Source organism: Drosophila guanche, unplaced genomic scaffold (assembly GCF_900245975.1).
Source record: "Drosophila guanche unplaced genomic scaffold, DGUA_6, whole genome shotgun sequence".
Taxonomy (NCBI): Eukaryota; Metazoa; Arthropoda; class Insecta; order Diptera; family Drosophilidae; genus Drosophila; species Drosophila guanche.
The window spans coordinates 2,590,478-2,609,848 of NW_022995744.1; the positions used below are offsets into that span (position 1 = coordinate 2,590,478).

General features: G+C 44.5%; 2 protein-coding genes across 3 annotated transcripts in view; both read right to left on the reverse strand.

Annotated features, from left to right (window-relative positions):
• LOC117579040 (FH2 domain-containing protein 1) overlaps positions 1-16,906 on the reverse strand; it is a 29,893-nt gene extending 12,987 nt beyond the window's left edge. Inside the window, exons 1-3 of one of the 2 annotated variants that reach the window (XM_034264735.1) lie at positions 16,266-16,906; positions 550-935; positions 320-494 (exon numbers count right to left, since the gene is read on the reverse strand). In XM_034264735.1, the coding sequence (XP_034120626.1) occupies positions 320-494; positions 550-732 (358 nt within the window). In that variant the 5' untranslated portion in view covers positions 733-935; positions 16,266-16,906. The remainder of the gene's footprint in view (positions 1-319; positions 495-549; positions 936-16,265) is intronic. The other variant, XM_034264734.1, reaches the window with a different exon arrangement.
• A 1,795-nt stretch (positions 16,907-18,701) lies between these two features.
• Positions 18,702-19,318, reverse strand: LOC117579473 (pupal cuticle protein Edg-78E). Its single transcript, XM_034265364.1, has 2 exons — positions 19,252-19,318; positions 18,702-19,188 (listed from the first exon to the last, which is right to left on the reverse strand). The coding sequence occupies exons 1-2, from the start codon at positions 19,261-19,263 to the stop codon at positions 18,805-18,807; spliced, it is 396 nt and encodes a 131-aa protein (XP_034121255.1). The 5' UTR covers positions 19,264-19,318; the 3' UTR covers positions 18,702-18,804.
• Positions 19,319-19,371: the final 53 nt, after the last annotated feature.

Consider the following 19,371-nt stretch of genomic DNA (forward strand, 5'->3'; position numbering starts at 1 on the left):
TTGGCATTTGTGACTATTTGTCGGACCGAGCGACTCTATCATTATCCACCAAAGCGACTAACCTCAGACAACGGCTTGCCCCGAGGGCCGTTGGTGTGGCTGGCTGGGATTTGTGGGACTCTGTGGCTATGTCACATGAACATGGCACATGCGGTCAAGGCCACTGGATCACATTAATCAATAAAATTCCATGAAATCGAAATCGAAAATGAAGACGAAACAGCCGGAGTACGACATTCGCAGATGGGCTAGTGGCTAAATCTTCATCGTTAGGGAGTTCTACGTTTGTTGGAATTGGGATGGGTAGATCGATTAATACCTATAAATTCGTTGCGGATGCGTATGCGATCCTGCAGGGTGGCGGCGGAGATGATGACACAGTTGATGAAGGCCAGCAGGGCGGCCTGGTAGTCTAGCGGTGGCGATGAGGAGGCACTCGCCAGCTCCAGCTCGTTGATGACGATCTTGAAGCGGTATCGTTGCTTCTTGAGATTCTGCATGGAAAGGAAAAAGATAAATTCCCTGTGATCCATTTTCCAGAACGCTTACCTTGTAAAATTCTAGGGTTTCGATGGCACGCACATAGCCCTCGGTGCTGTAGGCGCACAGCGCGGAGAGCAGCTCGAAGACTTGCTTCTTGACCGTTGCATTCTGCGTGTCCAGGGCAGCGCCCAGCTTGGCAATGTAGTCACGATTCTCTACAATGTAGTCCAAGCCGATGCGTGAGTCCATGATGTCAAAGTTTGGTTCTTTCGGGGGACAGACGGTGCTCTACTCTTGACTGATCACGTCCCGCTCGGACGTTATTCAATGACAATCGAATCGAATCGAATCGAGACGATCGATGGGGCGGCTAGTTCCAAAGGGTTCGTTATGTTCTTGCATGGAATATCTAAGCAGTTCACGTCATGCCGAACGCTCCTCGTGCCCTGAATCTGTAAGAGGAGAGCGGAAAAATAGATTTAGAGTTTGAGTTAAGTGATGAAAACCCAGATTTGATTGCATTGAAGCCCACCAATTGTCGCTCTGGGCAAGCCTCCGTTTAATGTGCCACCGCCGAAGCCCCGCCCTTCCCGGTCACTGCATACCGTTTTAATTAATTTACGATCAGCTCCCTTAGCCCTCGGGCCAAAATTGTCATAAATTGATTTGGCTTAGGAAACGGCCGGAGGGTGTCACAGATTTCATAGGTATTTTTATTTACGGTTTTAATTTTTTTGGTTTTTTATTATTTATCGATTTGTTATTTGCCAATGACGGCCAACGGACTAGATGGAGGCACGATCAAAGCCAACCTTTGGCTATGGGGCACCGGGTTCCGCCTTCTAAATCGGCATCGGCATCTCAATTACAAGCAAATGATCTCGTTAATTTGCTTGCACTCAAAACACTCAATATTTTCGATTAGTCTCCGTCTAAATCGCCAACAAAGTCTATCATTTACTCGAAGAGTAAATAGGGTATATAGTTAAGTATTAAGTAAACAGTTCTCAGAGACTATAAGAGCTAGAGCCTACAAATTTTGCATCCAGACTGCTATATGCTCACACTGAAACCAATGTATTTCAAAAATTATCCCCGCCCTCTCCTTGTGTTTTGCACATTCCCTCATTCACACTCTGCTTCTGCATTATGCGGCCTCTGCCGTGACTCTGCAGTGTGTGGCTCTTGGGAAGGGGGGCGAGCTAAAGGAGCGTGTTGGCGTTAGAAGTGTTGTAGATGACAGATGAAGAACAAATTTAAAATTTTACAAAAAACCGCTAACGTACAGATGTATTACTGAGTATCGGCTATAAAAGTTTTGACGCGTAAGAAGCGTCTCACACCTCCCTTCTCGTTTACAATATAAATTTTCATTAAAATACAAAAAGGCCGATAAAATGCCTAACATTTTTGTTAAGAGCTCTGATCTGAAGTGGCACTTTGCGATATTTGAAATTATAATTTGTGTTTTGCGCTAAATGCTCATGTTATTGTCATTGTTGCTGTTGGTTTTTATGGATATATGGCTGTGGCATTAGTTGTCGCTGGATTGTAAGAGACAAAGGCCCGTACGAGTGCGGAGGCAGAGATTGGGATTGGGATTGGGACTGGCAACGAATGCTTGTGGCACCTGACGTTTCGATGCGGCGCTAATAATCACATAAGACGACATCGAGTTAATGGAGAGACATCAGAAAGTGACATCCTTGCGATTTGCCTTATTGTCAGTCGTCTGTTCGCATGATACATCCGATAATTCAGCGCAAAGTGCCGGAGTGGAGCTCAGATGGCGGATGCTTCGGGACAGAAACAAGTTTTCAATCAAAACACAGACCCCTTTGCAATTCTGTGTCATTCCCATTTAAATGAAGGTTAATCTACACTGTGCGACCAAAACAGAGCTGAGAACTTAACCACTTGGCATATGGGTTTTAAAATTTGTAGAATGCCCTGTCTGATTTGAAACTTCATGATCAATCAAAACGAAAGGATAGTTGGACGGACAGATTATTATGTGGGATGCTCATCAAAGAAGCGGACGTAAATAAACTTATCTTATCTTATCTTTGGCATCTCCTGTCCAACTCTTTGACCATTCCACAACAACCGTGTGAGGCAGTGTTCTCAATCCAAATGGGCGCCGAGTCCGCTCTAGACAATTTGGAACAACACCCGCGCAACGGCCGAACCAGCCGGTGCTCTCCATACGAGTATGAGCCACATGCGATAATGATAAGACGATAAATTAAATGCTTATCGGTAAACTGGTTCCATTAGGCGGGCCGGCTATTCCATCTGGCTGGACATCGCATTATTGTGGCTATTTACTGTCGATATTGGTAGGAAAAAACAGCAGCAGTGCCAGAAAGATCCGCACAAAGTGAGACGTTAGCCCGAACTGGGGACAAAAATGGGCCTGGTGTGGGATCGCTCCCACCAAAATGTTAATGAACTCGGTGGAGAACAGAACTGCTGCGGAACCTAATTAGAATGGATATCGAACGACCGGCTTTGGCTGGAAATCATTCATTTTAAAGTGTATCTCAGACAAAAACGGGGCGTTGACAGGCGCAAATGCTTTTTCATATTTGAGACCCCCTTTGTACGGATACTGGCCCCTGGAGCCGACAGGTGGTAGATTGGCGACTCGTTGTCGTTGTCGTTGTCGTTGCCGTCTATAAAATGTCAACCACAGCCACATGCCCACAAATTGCTCGACGCCGCGTCGCTGTTGTGGAAACACACACAGATTTTTGTCGTCATTGCCTCCCGCTCGGAGCCATGTTAAAGTGCAAGTAATAATTCACGAGTTTCAAAACTTTTCAATGTTTACCTCACCCTCAGCCTCAAAATCTCCCTCTGCTGCTCCCCCTGTCAGTGGTCCGTTGTTGTAGTTTCAATGTCTCGCGACATTATAATAATGTTGTATAAATTATGTTTTCGTCTTTCAACAACAGCTCGCTGGGCGTATGTCTAATGCCTAAACGTGATTAAATGTTGAGCAAAGTGCATACACATGTTTCTGGGAGAGGCTTGGCCCAAACAGGTGAATGCAGCTTATCAGCGCTGATAGGACCCTCCGAGAGACACGACAGACTTGAACAAACATCTCGAAATCTGAAAAGCAACATGGCTGAGGATGCTTGAGAAGATTTACACAAGTCAGACGCTGAATATCGGTTTCGGTAGCAGAGCAGCTCTGAAATATCTGTGACAAGGTCGTTCCACCTGGAACAAATTACAGCAAATGAAACTGCAGCCCCCCACCGCCAAAAAAGGGGACCTTGTTGGCTTTTCTATCAACGATTTGCGCGGGTGTGTTCACAACTTTAATCTGTATCTGTGACTGCACAATTTTCATAAATTTTATTGAGCTCTGTTGGCTGCAGGCAGCCGTCATCATCGCATTGAATTTGAATTTGCATTCAGATGTGTAGACAAAAAATAAAGTGGGAAAAATATAAAATAAATTAAACAAAGAGCTATTGTGTTAAGTGTTTGGCACTCAATAATAAATGCCACTGATAATAGTGAGATTACTTTGTGGGTTGTTGCGCAGGAGGGGAATCTTGGATCAGCAGTATCTATCATTTGGGGCATTACGATGGCCACTCACTCAGACTGAGAGCTAATCCAATAAATTATCCATGCCATCTTGATCTCTTCATTCCTGCTTAATCTACAATGTTTGAGAGACTTCATTTTCATTTATAGTTCCCTTTCGCTGTTGAGTTGTTTATAAGCCGCCTTATCAACAAAAGCAACAAACTGTGTGAATCCATCTGGGAGGCATGGGAACCATGGGGCACAGAGAGTCGCATTGTTGCAGCTCTCAGCTTTGGGGCAGCTAGTCAGTTGGCGGTTGCCAGTTGGGAGGAGGGGAGCAGAGCCGAGTAGTACCCGCCAAATCCAATGGAAGACAGAACGAGTCATAACACTTGACAACAGACAACAGACAACATACGACGTCGACGCCAGAAACATCCACAGAAACAACATCGACAACGTCTCCGTCTCCGTCTCCGACTTCGCCTCTGACTTCCAATCAAAACACGATCTTGGTTGGAGCTTGGCTGCAGCTTGGCGCTTGCTGCTCTCTCAGCATTGACCTTATGACTTCTAAAATCGGTAAAAACATCTTTACAGCTCCATGTGGCACTGTCGTTCGACCGCTGTACGTTTTGATATGTTTCCAATATTTTCATACGAATATAAGCTAAAAATACAAAACTCAAGCTGAGATGTCGCGTACTTGAAACTGGGATACATTTTATAGCCTTTAAGTCGGTGTTTTATGTTCGATTCCACTCGATTCCACACTACGCATTCACAAGTAGAAGCAGCCGTACAAGTTTACTTGGCAATACAATAATTTTAAGGATACTTCAATGCACATTTTCGGTTACATGTCAAGTTTAAGTGCCGCACCCGAAGGTCGCGACTCCAACAGCAAGCTGAAAACTCAAAACTGAAAACTGCAGGCTGTGCAAATGAAGCAATTAGGGCGTGGCAGAGTACGCCTCATTTGCACTGAGTTGACTTAATTCGACAATTAGCCCGCCAGAAAGCCAACTTGGTGTTGCTGTGGTGGGACCAGCTGGCTGGACAACCTCATCATCATCGCCAGCAGCGCCTTTCGTGGGCGTCTTCTCGTATAACAGCCAAATTCAAGAGCACCAGCAAAGCAAATAAGTTTAACGATGTATATTGCTCGGTCCACAAAGAACGTTTGACTACAAAAATAAATAAAATGCAGCCCACGAATCCACGGAAAACAAAAAAAAATAGTTATAATAATGCGTAGGCTGTGCATTTCGGTGATGACCACAGCGGCCGCCGTTCCATGGCAAAATTAAACCAGAAACACACAAGCCGGTCTCCAAACTAGATTGTTGTGGTGGTTAGAGCACCATCAGATGAGATTCCCTGAATTTTGGAACTTAGTTAGAAATTCCATAATCCATAGCTGAGGTCCACTTTTAATGGACTGAATATTCGATACACAAAACAGGTGAATTCAAGCTTTACAAGAATTTAATTGCGGAAAGAAATATTTGTGGTACTGCAACTATGCATTTTCACAGTGGAAAACTTGGTGTGCCTATTAGTTGGTAGTCCATCAGAATACCACAGATGGGCCCCTTTTTAAGGGAATGGGGATTATCCGTGACTCTGGCTTTATTGGATCTCATTGGGAGCGCCGCGTGGCGCTAGTTGACATTTGACAGGGAACGCGGGCAGTGTCACCGCTTCGGGGAATGGAGTGAGTCCGGAGCCCGAGGGGAATTCCCCCAGTGATGTGTGTTTGTCATTGATGAGAATTTATGAATGGTCACAGAGGCGTTCGTGCGGGTTAAATGGACTCAACTGGCAATGATAGTCGATGTGCACTTGGAACCTTATGAAAACCCATCAAAGAATGTGTCAAAAGCCGCTTCATTGGAAAATTTTCTATTGTTTTATGGCTACGTTTTGCGCAAGCGTCACCGTCCAAAGTGTGAAACTCTGAACAGGTTGGGGAGTTTGTGTCTGGAATCCGGTCACTGGTTACTGGTCACTGGTCCCTGGGCGTTGGTAAGCCTATAAAATATGAGGCGCTAATGGGCGATTTTCACGCTTATTTACACAATGGAAAAGCGAAAGTTTTATTTTGTTATTTATTGACGGTGGCTCGCAGTCGGCCATGGATTGTAATGGTTTGACTGCTCTAAAGCGATCTGTTCACATGCATCTGGTGCTGTGTTCCAGGTGCTTGAAATTCTGGTAAAGTGCATAAATATGTTCAGGCTCTTGCACTTATGACAGCCCGGACATGCGACATACTTGGCCGAATTTACAGGTGGCACAAACACACACACACACACACCGAACAGTGGTCAATGGCCACTTGAGTGCGCCGAAATTGCTGGCATGCCATGCCGAAGCGAGCCAAACAGCCGCCGACTCTCAGGGCCAATCGACAATCGACAATCCACAAACGGGTCGCACAATGAACGCTAATTATGCTGAGATTGGTTTGGCCAAAAGGTTCAATGCACCACCGACAAACAGCACTTCGCACTCCACTTCGCTGTCCGACTGCAGCATTTCAAATCCCTTGTTGACCTTAACTTTGAATTGTCAAAATACAAAAGTTCAAATCGACACAAAACCCCAGACAATGGCCATAAAGCGCACAAAAGAAGTGCGGCGGCGGCGGTGACAGCGACCACGACGGCAGCCCCATATTGTGGCTCGGAAACCTACATAGAAGTGAATCATTTGAAAAGAGTTTGGCAGTGCTGCACAGATGCTGCCCCTCAGTTATGCTCTGGTCTGCTCTGCTCTGCTCTGCTGTGAAGCTGCCACCGAGTTGACATTGACTTGTGGTTTGAGTTGCCATTGCCGCATTTCAAGTTTTCTGCTTCTCTGATATTCAGTTTTGGATTTCTGTGTGTGGGCTCCTGCATGGAGCGTGGAGCATGGAGCATGGAGCATGGAACGCGAATTGTTTTCTTCACTTCATTCAGCAAAATAAGTTGAGTCTTGCGGCAGCCCCCATCCCCATCCCCTCACCTATCCTCTCCTTTACTCTACTCTCTGGGTCCACGATTATGTGATTAGTCAGCTTCTTGGCTTTTTGGGGAGCAGCTTTTAGTGGGTGCGATTCTTGCCACAATCTTTTGCGTGGTTTTTACTAAGAGTATTTGTCCTTCGCAAACATTTGGCTTTCTTGGCTCTGTTTGTGGTCTGCGGCATCTGAACGAACTCGTATTTCCGCATGGTGTTCTCGTACCCGCTCATCATACATGCTTATCGATGTATCTGGAAACTATATTTAGCTTGTGGGATTTGTTTGGCGGCAGGCTTATCGTGTGTGTTTTAAAATCGGTTTGTCATTGGGCGATCTCAGTCTTGGTCTCGCCTACAATAGCGTCAGTGAGTCACAGAGAGAGTTCGACTCAACTGTATTGTCGTCACAGTCGACACTAACTACAATATATATTTACGGGCATATACTAGCCCAACTTGGTAAGCAACTAGGCAACCAGTTGCCATTTATGTAAGTTCAACATTTGCAGATCGCGCCTCACTCTGCCAGCTGCTGCACTTGTTTCTCGTTAGAACAACGAAGCCAAACAAAGCCCATAAAAAATGCATAAATTAAGTGCTGCCCGGGAAAAAAGGTATCCAGTGACAAGCGTGAAAAGCGCTAGTCTGACAGGCAGACGGACTCAGACAAAGATTAAAGGCCAGCCCAGGCGTTAGCCAAGATCTCCCCATCTCTGGCATCAGCATTACTTTTACCTTTCAGTGGACGCGTGGCGCTTGCGCAATCCCCCAAACAAAATCCCCAGCTGCGCCAACTCGAACTTGAACTACATTGCACTCGACATCCAAATAAATACATACTCATACCCGTAATAATAAATAGAAAACTAGCGCAACGCATTTTGCTCCCATTTCTTGTATGGCACAGGCGCAGGCCACACCACGTGACTGGCGAATTAGTTGGTCAATGTTGGTTTTTTGGGGCACAGACCGAGACAGATTGAGTTGTGGCCACACAGAGCAAGGGGTGGGAAAGGCAGAGCTCCAGGCAGGCGCATCGCCTACAGTGCCGCTCGTTTGGCTTTGTTGTCGTGTAGCGAACGGCAGAAGCAGTAGAAGGCATACCCGATGTGGCATTCAACATAAGAATTCTATTCCTTGTAATATGCCAATTAATAAATATATTCTATTAGGGCAGTGCATCAGTAATTCGACTTGTGGATTACGTTTTCGACATCATTGTTGCCTCGTGAACTTGTAACCAAGTTGTAACCTGATGCCATTCAGCATTACCTCCACTCTTTGCATTGTCTTCTTGGCTTTTTGCTCGCTTTGGGCTATTTATAAATAGTAAATGTTTTATCTGGCTGACTATTGTCTTACAATTAAGATTTCATTGTGAGATTCGTGGCATGGGCCACACAGCGTATTCCCAACTCAGTTTGCCGCTGGCTCAGCCTCTGCCTTGCCACTTGCAACGCGCTCCACACAGACATGCAATAATTTGTTTAATTAGCCGTAAATGACGCTGACAGCGCAGTCGGCGCTGGCTCTAATGGAGCGTGGCTGATTTTAATAGCTTGTCGGGTTGCTTTAACCTTAGCATAGCGCGCATTGTGGTTGTGGCAAGTGATTCGCAGTCGCGTCGCCCTCTACTCCCACCTCTCTCTCTCTCTCTCTCTCTCTCTCTCTGTCTCTCTGTCTCTCTCTCTCGCTATCTTCGTGTATGTGTGGCTGCCACACCCCATAGATCGGTGGTGAGCAATGCTAATGCCATATTCTTGCAGGTTGCCACCAAAATGCAAAAATACGTGGTGCGCATATGGCGGCGCGGCATGGCGAGGCAAGGCGAGGTACCGACCTGCCAAGTGAGCCCCTGATTCGGTGATTGCACGGACACTCAAATTTGATTGCCGCTCCATCGGACGATCGGTCGATCGATCTCTGGATGCCTGTGCCATTCACGACGACAGCGGCAGCAACAGCAACTGCAACGATGACGATAATTCAATTAATTGCGAAAATGTCCTAAAGACAAATTCGTATTCATGCCACAGACAAAAGGCAAACGGCAATTGCAACAAAGTACGACTGCAGCGGACTATGGACTCTGTTGTGTGCTGTGCACTGTGGATGATCGGTGTTGAGTCGTGTCTGCGATCGTGTAACTTTTCATTAAATTTCATTAAATTCTTTTATGCGATAGCAATAGCAACATCAGCCACAACATTAGGCATTAGACATTGCAACACCTTGTGCGATCGGCGGGAAGCGGTGAGAGGAGATCGGCATCGGGTGCTGAACTTCAACTCCCATCCGCAGAGCTATTGCCGCCGTCGCTCCGTGCTCCATGCTTTTTATGACTTTGATTTATTTGTGCAAATTATTTTTAATCTGTTACATGACTAGCAGGGATCTTTCGCTCTCGAGGAAGTGTTTGCATGTCTCTCGGAGAGAGACAAGGCAACCGACGATCGACGATCACCGATCAGCAATTTGGCCATTTCTCATCGCCCATCGCTCAGTGCTCGTCCAAGTTATTAGCTGTCTGCAATTGTCAGCATTCGCTTGACGTCTGACGACTGCTCTCCCAATTCCCTGGCATCCCCCAGCACTCTGCTCCAATCCTATACAATCCGATCCAATCCGATCGCATGGCGCTTTTCCAATTACATAAGCGAAAGATCGCTCTCTCCCCATCCATCCATCCATCCATCCATCCATCCATCTGTCTGTCTGTCTGGAGGATCAGCTGTGCATAATTTCAATTTGACAAAGCACATACGATCGATGGCTCTGCTGATAGGCGACGTTAAAATGAGTTGCCCTCGAGCTAGGGTCTTTCCCCCACACTCTACCAAGACCACAAAGTCGGAGCCAGAGCCATTGCACGCCCATTCAGCGTGTTTAATTACTTTTGGGGAGACTGGCATCGATATGGTTATGGTTATGGGTATGGGAACTGAGATTGATTTTGAGATTGGGCACGGAAATCCGCATACGTGCCGGGCATTGCAACTGGACAAGCGTCAGCTGTGAATTCACCCGCCCTTAAAGAGACATGGTGACCCATAAATGCCTCGCTGGGACTCTATTGTCTTCCATCATTAAAATAACTGTGTAGCGTAAGATTTATCGTAAACTTTGCCGAGACTACATATATCCACCCAAGAGTATTTCTTCTGATTTTGGAGAGTATTCGCGCAGCGGCATTTTGCTTACTTGCAAACTCCCTCAAAAGTGTTATACCAGGCCAGGCACGCGCGATCACCTCTCGCAATGGAACAGAACGGATTGGAAATGGCTTTGCCATTCTACCTTGTCTGCCACCCGGCGATTTATGGCCGAGCAGAGTCAGAAACACAGTTTACGCACTTAACCGAGGCGAGAGAGCCTTATTAGTTATTGCTTCAAGTTGTTGTAATTCGATCGGGGTAGCCGCATAAATTATTGTAATTCCCGTTACAGGGGCAGTGCGCTGTGGTCAGAGTCAGAGACATGTCAGGGTCTAAGGTCCGCCCCCCATTTGGCGACAATCGCGTTGATCGATTGATTGGTAATGGGGCTCGGCGGCTTTTTGATGGGCTCTACAAAATCTGTTAGTGCTTTGGCTCCACTGTTGGTGGAAAAAGTTCAAACGGGGCTCTGCAGCTGTACCTTGGACCCATGGGCTGTTTACCTTTCCGCCGAGCGGCGCACGCAAAATTCGCTCAGTGTATAGGGGAAAGAAAAGCCAAAGCCGCAGCCGCAGTCGCAGCCAGATACAAAGATACACAGACACTACAGCCGCACACGCAGCTGCGGAAACGAAAACAATGTAGGTGAAACAAGTTCCCGCAAATGCCAAACATAAGAGCTCTGAAATCCACTCGCTTGCTCGCTTGCGAATATAAGTAGATGCAAATCAATAACAGATTTTGGGCCTTAATAGAATTTCGAGGCGGCCCCATAAACCGCAACGGCAACGGCAACCGCAGATCAGACAAACAAACCAAACCCAAAGGCGCCGTCGCAAACACTTTGCTCGTAAAGCACCACAAATCGTTGCGGTGCGGAGCGGTCCGGTCCCCAGGGCAGCACTTGCCAGTCCCCCGCACTCGAGATTCAGACAGAAAGAGAGAGATTTACTCTGTAAACAAATGGCTCAAACTTATGCCACCGATTCGGCGAGAATTTCCGCTTTCAATCTGCTGTTGCTCATAAATTAACGAAATTTAATAAATGCAGGGGAATTCGAGCTAACTCGGGTCTTCCAAGAATTTCAAACGACCTTGAGAGAGGACTTCTCGGACATGTGCTACTGTTAACTCCTTCTGCAGCGAATCAAATGAATATCCAATATCCCCGAGTGTGTGCACAATAAATGTTCAGAGCTAGCCATTAAAATGGATACAAATTAGCCATTCCAGGCATAGCATAATAAGGTGTAGTAGACCTTCGCTAATTGGTCATTCAATAGGGTGCCTATCATTCCGTCAACGGGGCTTGTTATGTAACTTGTGGAGCAAACAGTACGAATAATAGACGATAACTGATGATTAAATATGGGTTGATCTTTGTGATTTGTGACTATCTATTAGAAGAACCCTTTCCTAGCCCAGGAGGCGTTATCTAACCCCATAAGAAACTGCGCTATGATAATGCTCAGAGTTCTCTGACGATTAATGTGATTTGTTTGCTTATGCGGGACGGTAATAACATTTAATTGTGAATTTCTGTCTCCCCGTCCGAGTGCTGTTTGCTCAACCTTCAGTGTTCGCTCGCTTGACACTTTATTGAAGCATTATTTGCCTTTTATTTTGTGAATCTGCGCTCTCTTGGGGCGACGAAGAATGCAAATATACGATACCGGCTTTGTATATGGATAAATTATGCAAAATACAGCAATGGCAGGCATATTAGGCGGGCGTATAGTCGTATTTGAAAAATTTCACCTATTGAGAGGGCCGACCCGGGTAATGGGGTCTGTGGCTGAAGATGCCCTAGAAATTGGCAAGCCTGGCTAATGGATGGATGGTTGGAAAGTTGGGCTCCCCGAAACGCCAAAACACAATGTGGGCCAGCTAATCTGTGAGGGGCGGAAGTGCAAAACTGTTTGCTCGGCCCATAATCCATATCTCCGAGTATATGTTCTGTGAGTTCTTCGGTTTTCTTGTCGGCTCTCCACAAAGCGAAATACAAATAATTACACAGTTCCCAGCAGTGGGGAGCTTGGGCGATGCGAGCCCAATGGCAAGCGATTCGAAGCGTGAAAAACGCTTCCTATTATTAGTTTAATATGTTTTGGGCTCGCAATTTAATTTATATAACAATAATCGTTTATAAATGATAAATTAATATGGGAAACAAATGGTATGGGCGGTCTGGCAGCTCGGAGCACTCATCTCTCGTCGATCAAGCTACAGCTGAGACTTGGGCATTGGCGGAGGCTGAAGTGCCAAGTGGTCGACAAGTTGCCAAAATTGGCAAGGCTTAAATGGACATAACAACAACTCGAATCCCAGATGGACAGAGACAGAGACAGAGACAGACGCAGAGGCAGAGGCCGCTGCTACTTCTGGCCAACTTGGACTTTGTTAGTTATTTCCTACCCGCCTTTGTTTGGGTAATTTATGTGTGTTTGGGCGCCTTGTGTGGGTTGGCTTTTGGATGGGTCAGTATTAAGAAGAAGTTAAGTGGCGACGACTGGCGACTAGCTTTTGTATTACGCATATGTACGATCCATTTGCTTTGATTTCTGATTTCCTTTTGAATGGACAGGCGAGAGAACTTCCATATAGGGAACACAACTGTCTCAGGCAAATTTCGCTTTGTGGCGATTTCTTTTTGTTGAAATTTGGAGTGCCAAATGGTTAAACGAATATTCAGGGTTTCCAGGGTTCCTGGCTTACATGACTTTTCACATTCTCAGTCTCTTAAAGTGCTGCATCAACATATGTGTACAAACGTGCACCTTCCTCCATTCAATTCGAACCCAACGCCTCCAAAAGCTTCGGCCTGCCTGTAGCTAACACGCTTGAAAAATTTAAATGAGCTGATTTATGGCTATTTGATGAGCGCATTAACCGGAGGAGCCGCCTCTGCCCATCTCTTGCCTCCTCCTGTAATTCACGCTGTTTAAAAGTTATTACATATTTAAGTTTTATTTGTTCTGTTTCGTATGCTACACCAGCAGCAGTTCCAGCTCCATCCGAACTCTTAGCGGAGGTTCTGCCAGCACTTTTTCAATATTCAACTCTTTCGTTGTGGTTTCTGTTTCTGTTGCTGTTGCTGGTGATGATGTTGTACGGTGTACTTTATTATTAATTTTAAACGTGGGCTCACAATAGCAACAATACAGACGCCCACGCAGCATTTGTCAAGTTGCTTGAGTTCTTTTCTTGGTCGTTTTTCGTTTGATACCCCTTGAAGTGGGTGTTATAAATTTGACCAAACTTTTGCAACACTCTACCATGCATACAGTTTAGTATATTGTATAAATAAATGATAATAACAGCTTCTTTAAACATCTTTGGTTATAGTATGTGTATCTTCGTAGCTTACAGCTTTGCCAAATAGTTGATCGATCTTTGAGGGTATCATTAGAGTCGATCCACGTGCATACCCCCTATTCTCTGTTTGTGTATGCTCTTGCTGCTTGCTGGCCGCATTTGTTATTACTCTTTGCGGTTTTGTTAGTTTCTTTTTTTGCGGCTGCAGGTTTGTGTTTTTTCTTCGCGATTAATTCTTGCAATTTGAACATTTCAGCACGTCGACGTCGGCGCCTGCTTCTAATTGCGAGCTGAAAATTACTCATACGGCGCGTTGTGCTCTCGTAATTATCGCCTATTTCTACATCAAATCATTGGTGCTTCGTGGGCGTGGGTTGGCTCAAAGAACTGAATTTGAAATTAAAAATAATGAAAAAACGCGATACGGTTGCCAACTGACGGCTGCGGCTGCGCATCCTCCCTTTAGCTGCTGAATAGTAATTATTCTCACACACACACACACATAAAATATCGTATGAAGATACGTTTTGCCATTTATTTATTGTTTAACAAATATCGCGGCTCTCGATTCCACTCCCCCCTTGAGCTCCCTGCAATGAATTGCTTTTATGCGCACATTTGCATATTAAATAAGCGGTTGCTGCTGCCTCAGGTTGAGCCACTACTTCGGATTGGTGTTGGCTGCACTTGGTTGTTGCTCGGTTGGTTTCCACGCGGCAGCAACAGCAGCAGCAGCAGCTGTCCCGCCAATGCAAAGAACGCTGTCTGCCGTTCCAATCGTAGGTTGTTCAGCGTGTTACGCTACGGAGCCGCTTCGAGAGCTGCGATCTTTATTAGTATTCTCGATTTGGCTTGGTGACGTAAAATAATTGAAAAAGGCAGTATTGCATAAGGTGGAAGTGGGGCCCTAAGGAATGGAGCTACATTAAAGATTTAACAAACGTAGAATTTAGATCATATTCTTGTTAGGGAAAACATTTAACTTTCGAAATTTCAATTGTATGTAATCCAAAACTTGAACAGGTTTAATAGGGTATTCATTCACTATTACAGTAATCAAATGAGTTAAAATAACGTGCAGATTTTACAGGTCTGAAAGGTATAATAATTAATTTTTTTGTTTAAAAAAAGAAACAGTCTGGATTTTAGCAGTTTACTTAGGAATGCATTTGATTGAAGATGTTGCGGAATATTTTCCAGATGCTGTTCTGATGGAGTGAGCACCTCAATTAGTCAAGTTCCCCGATTAGTCAGAGTGAGTTTCCTGCTAATGCTGACGCGGCGAACGCGGTGCCGCTTTAGCTCTTTTGTAATCTGTGTTGGGTGGCCCTGCGCACTCATCCCATGATTGGGCCGAGCGCCTTATAGGGCAGCCAGCTTAGATAACAATTAGAAAATAAATTTATTTGGACGCATGCAAATTTCAATATTTATGGAAAGAGCCAAAGGAAAGGCTTTGCAGCGAATCGTCGCGTTGGGTGACTATTTATCCGCGTTTTTGGTGAAACAAGTAGTTGTATTTCCTTTTTCAATGCTCAGGTATTGACAAGCATAGAGTTATACTTATCTCCCTCCATCGCCATCCACGAGTGGTGTTTAGATACGAGTGTGTGTGTGTGTGTGCGAGTGTGACATTAAACCACACACAAACAAGTCCGCCATATTTGGCAATTGACTTTGCAGCCAGCCAGCCAACAGTGCTGGTGAGATGTATATCCACGCGTTCGTACTGGGAGATCTATGCGAATGTGTGCGCTTGCATTTTATTTCTTTCTTTTAACTGTTTGCGCTGCCCACATGCGATGGCCTGTGCTTGATAAATAATTTTAGTTTTATAAACACAAATTGACACTTCAAATTGTTTGCCAAAACAAAAAATAAGAAGCAGAAACGTCAGAATAAAAAGAAAAAAGAAACTGAAATCAATTGGAATTAAGCCGCTTCGCTTTGAAGAGTTGGCGGAGATTTCTCTCGCCCCTTAGGGGTGGGCACCCAGATTGGGGCATATCATGAGCATAAGCACTTCTCGGAATCGGCAAAGCAGGTAGCAGGTAGCAGCCCCACTTGTTCTTGGTTTCGGTCTCGGTCTCGGTCTCGCCTCCTCGTCGTTAAGATTCTAATTTGTATCGGCAAAGATCAGAAATATATTGCTTCTAGTTCCCCTACGGGCATGAGGATCGAAATAAAAACCCGACTGCAAACGGCAAACTTTAACACAGTTACGATTTCAATATCACAGGCACTCACAGATAAAGCATGGACCTAACTGGGTCTACTCAAACTATTTAAGACAGTTCATTGTTTATTTGTCTTGCGATTACTTCGGATGTTCAAATACTACTGAGATACTAAGGGCACCACTTTATTGAATCAGTTTTGTAAGTAAATGACTTGGAACGATTTGAAAGATTGAACAAAAGCACCATGAAAATAATGATTTTAACTAGTGTAACTTATTTCGCTTACAGAAAATTTGACATGAAGTCAACAGGCCACAGGCGTCATGAAGAGTCTCGTCTTATCATACCTATCGTAGCTATCGCGTAATTGATCTAGTTTTGTTTTGATCGCTTTTCTCCCTGGAAAGCCCAGTGCCTCGAAAGCTGATAAATATTGTCTCAGCTGCTCGAGGCTGATCGCCGTTAATAGGGAAACAAAATAGGTGCTTAGTAGGTCGGTGGTCGGACGGTGGTAAGTGGACAACGGACACCTGATAACAGCACCGGGCTCAAGATATCGTTAAACAAATGTAAAACTTACCATATGAAATTAAGTTGATTGGGAAACCTGCTGGCCAACACCTGTTGTGGATATCGCGCTGATCCAATTTGTGAATGAAAAATGGTTTTCGGTTATCACCACTATCTGGCACTTTGTTTCGCTTTTGTCGGAGTTATCGTTTCTAGTTGATGTTGTTATTGCGATGCAGTCGCTCTTGCTGCTGATTCTACTACTTCTGCTGCTGCTGCTTAATGCTGCTACTGCTTCTGTGTGGTTGTTGTTTAATTAGCAATACAAATACATTAGCTAATGCACACACGAGGCACCGACACGGACGCGGACCTGCATAGACATGCACATGCACATGGCGCCCACGCGGCGTGCCAATAGCAAACGCGTTTATTGAAAATGCAACCGTGCCGACAACTACGATTACGACTGCGCACAGAACTTGAGGCCGCGCAGCCGCCAAAGAGCCCAAAAATTCAGGTAATACCAACGAGAGTACTGCCACAACAACAAAAACCGAGAAATGTAAAAGCGGAGTACTGGCCGAGTACACCGCTGCACATCCACTTTGTTTATTAACTGCTCGTATTTCTCACTGTCCCACCGACCTAACCGAATGCCTGGCGTATAACCGTTGCGTTTGAGCGCTCGAAATTAACTTAAGTAACGGCAAGCTTGCGCTGTTAAATTTCGGACTGATCCCTCAACCAGTTCCAGCAGTGGATTCCAGTAGCATGTTAACTGATCAGCTGTTCCAAATCCGCGGTTTCTTTTGCTGTTTAATGCATTTTAAAATCGTTAAAATATTTACTTATATTCCTAAAAAGTTAAACTCCACCATGTTTTCAAAATATGTAAAGAATAAAGAAAATATGGAACTATGGAAGAAAGGAAATTATATTTAAGAGATTACATTTCGCAAGTCAATTGTAGCAGTCAAGTGTATCCAGTAGCATGTTATTTGAATGTAAAAGATCACTTTTGCTTTAATGTGCGTTGAATGCATTTTAAATTAAGCTAAAAGTGTTTTTCTACTTTGTTTATAGTTAAGCTGAATAGTTTCCAATAAACATAAATTAAATTGTTTTTCTTGAGCATGTAATCCAAGAAAAGTGAATCCACTGGCATGTTAAGAAAAGCATGTTAAGTAATCAGTGTTATAGCCATTTCACTGCCGCGCGTCTGCTATCAAAGTAAATAAAAAACCTTTTGATGCTATAAGAAGTACCGTGTTCGTTTACCAGGTTAAGTTAGGTTAGGCTCTTAATAAGACACAAAAAAACTCCTAACTTACGAGTGCCAGGCCGCCTAAAAACGATTACAGCACTATATTTGAAATTCAATCATGTTCAGAATAGTGCAAAAATGTGCTGTTACACGCAAATGTAATCGAGTATTCCAAGTATACTCATAATAGTAAAGACCACTGCTTGCATTTTTCCCGGTGAAAGCTTATCGTAAATAAGTTTAAGTAAGGCTTATACAATTCATTAATATCTTCACGCTAAGGCTCTTAATATGTATTAAGTAAAGTGGTAGAGTCATCTGCTAAGTAAATAGTATGTAATTATATCATGTAAAGTAAATAAAAAAACATATGTAGATAGTAGTATGTATTTTCAACAAATATACCAAATTATACCTAATATAACCAAATATACCGAATTTTCCTCGATATTTACATTTAGGTAACGCTCATGGTCACACTGAAAAAAACTAAACAATAAATAAATCTGGAAATCGTTGTGAATAGCAACCTCCAGCTGATCTGAGCCGACCCGGCTCAGTTCCGGGCCGACCATTATGTCGTTAAATTTCAAATCACAATTAATTTAAATTCAAGTACCATAGCATCGTGGGTGGGGAGGATAGGGTAATAAAGCGCATTACAGTGGCTAAAGTGAAAGGAATAAATCCAAACGCCAACGTAATGCACTTTGTGGTAATGCATGAGCAACATTAATATTTTATCCCACGTGGTAAAGGTACTTGTTGCTGAGTGTCTTCCTCGGCTACATAAATATGTGAAAAAGCTCAATTATATTTTCATTAATTGAAAAGCTAAAGGTCGCTGACGAGGAAAGTTTTGTGTCTTCCGAAACAGCTCTATCATATGTACATATGTATTTAGTAGGCACACATATTAATCGTACACCCCGATCTTTATATTCGGATCGAGTTTTCACAAGGAAGCAAATTCTTACTCAAAATCTATTTTTATGTATGTACATATGTGGCATGTTGTGTGGTATTTTATCAGCTCTCATTCATTTATTTGAATTACGTTTACATACGTAGGCGCCTTTTCTTTTCCTATCGATATACAACATTCAACTCTGCCGAAATCGCTCCTAAAGGACTTGGCGCTATTTTTTCAAATTCAAAATATAAGCTATCTATTTAATTATTTCTCCAGTCGATGTTGCACAGTGTGATTACAATGAGTAACATTTTTTTTGAAAGTGTTTTGTATCTGTAGCGATATTTATTTTCAAATGGCCTAGAACTAACTCGAATAAAGTACATAGTACAACAATTTCTCGCTCGCACTCTCCGTTCCAACCGACACTTAGAACCGTCCCTGACCCTGACCCTGACGCTGCTCCTGGTGGGGATGCGTGCGAATGTATTCCAGGGACTTGAGGATGGCAGCGGGGATTGGTGGCGGCGTGGGCAGATGGGCACCGACGGGGTGGTAGCCGTTCTCATCGGCAGTGTACGTCAGCTGGACTAGCTGGCCGTCGGGGGCGTAGTACGCTGTAGAGCCGCTGGCATAGTATCCGCCCACTCCCGACTCCTGGCCGGCAATGCCGTTGGAGGTCTGGTACTGGTAGCTGTAAGTACCGTCCTCCTTCAAGTCGCTCTTGTACTCCCGGGTCTCGGCTGCAGCGTCATATGCATCCGGACGTGCTTGGACGCAGGCAATGGCAAGAGAGGCGACTGCTAAGATGAGCTGATTGGAAAAGAGGTGGTAAGAATGGCACCCGAAACTCCTCCACTAGGGCACTCCACTTACGAACTTGTTCATTTTGGATGTGGTGGGATTGGACTGGCCGACTTGTTGTCACTTGGAACTCGCAACGAGAATGAATGTGACTGAATTGGTCTGGCGGCGCATTTATAGCATTTTGGCACG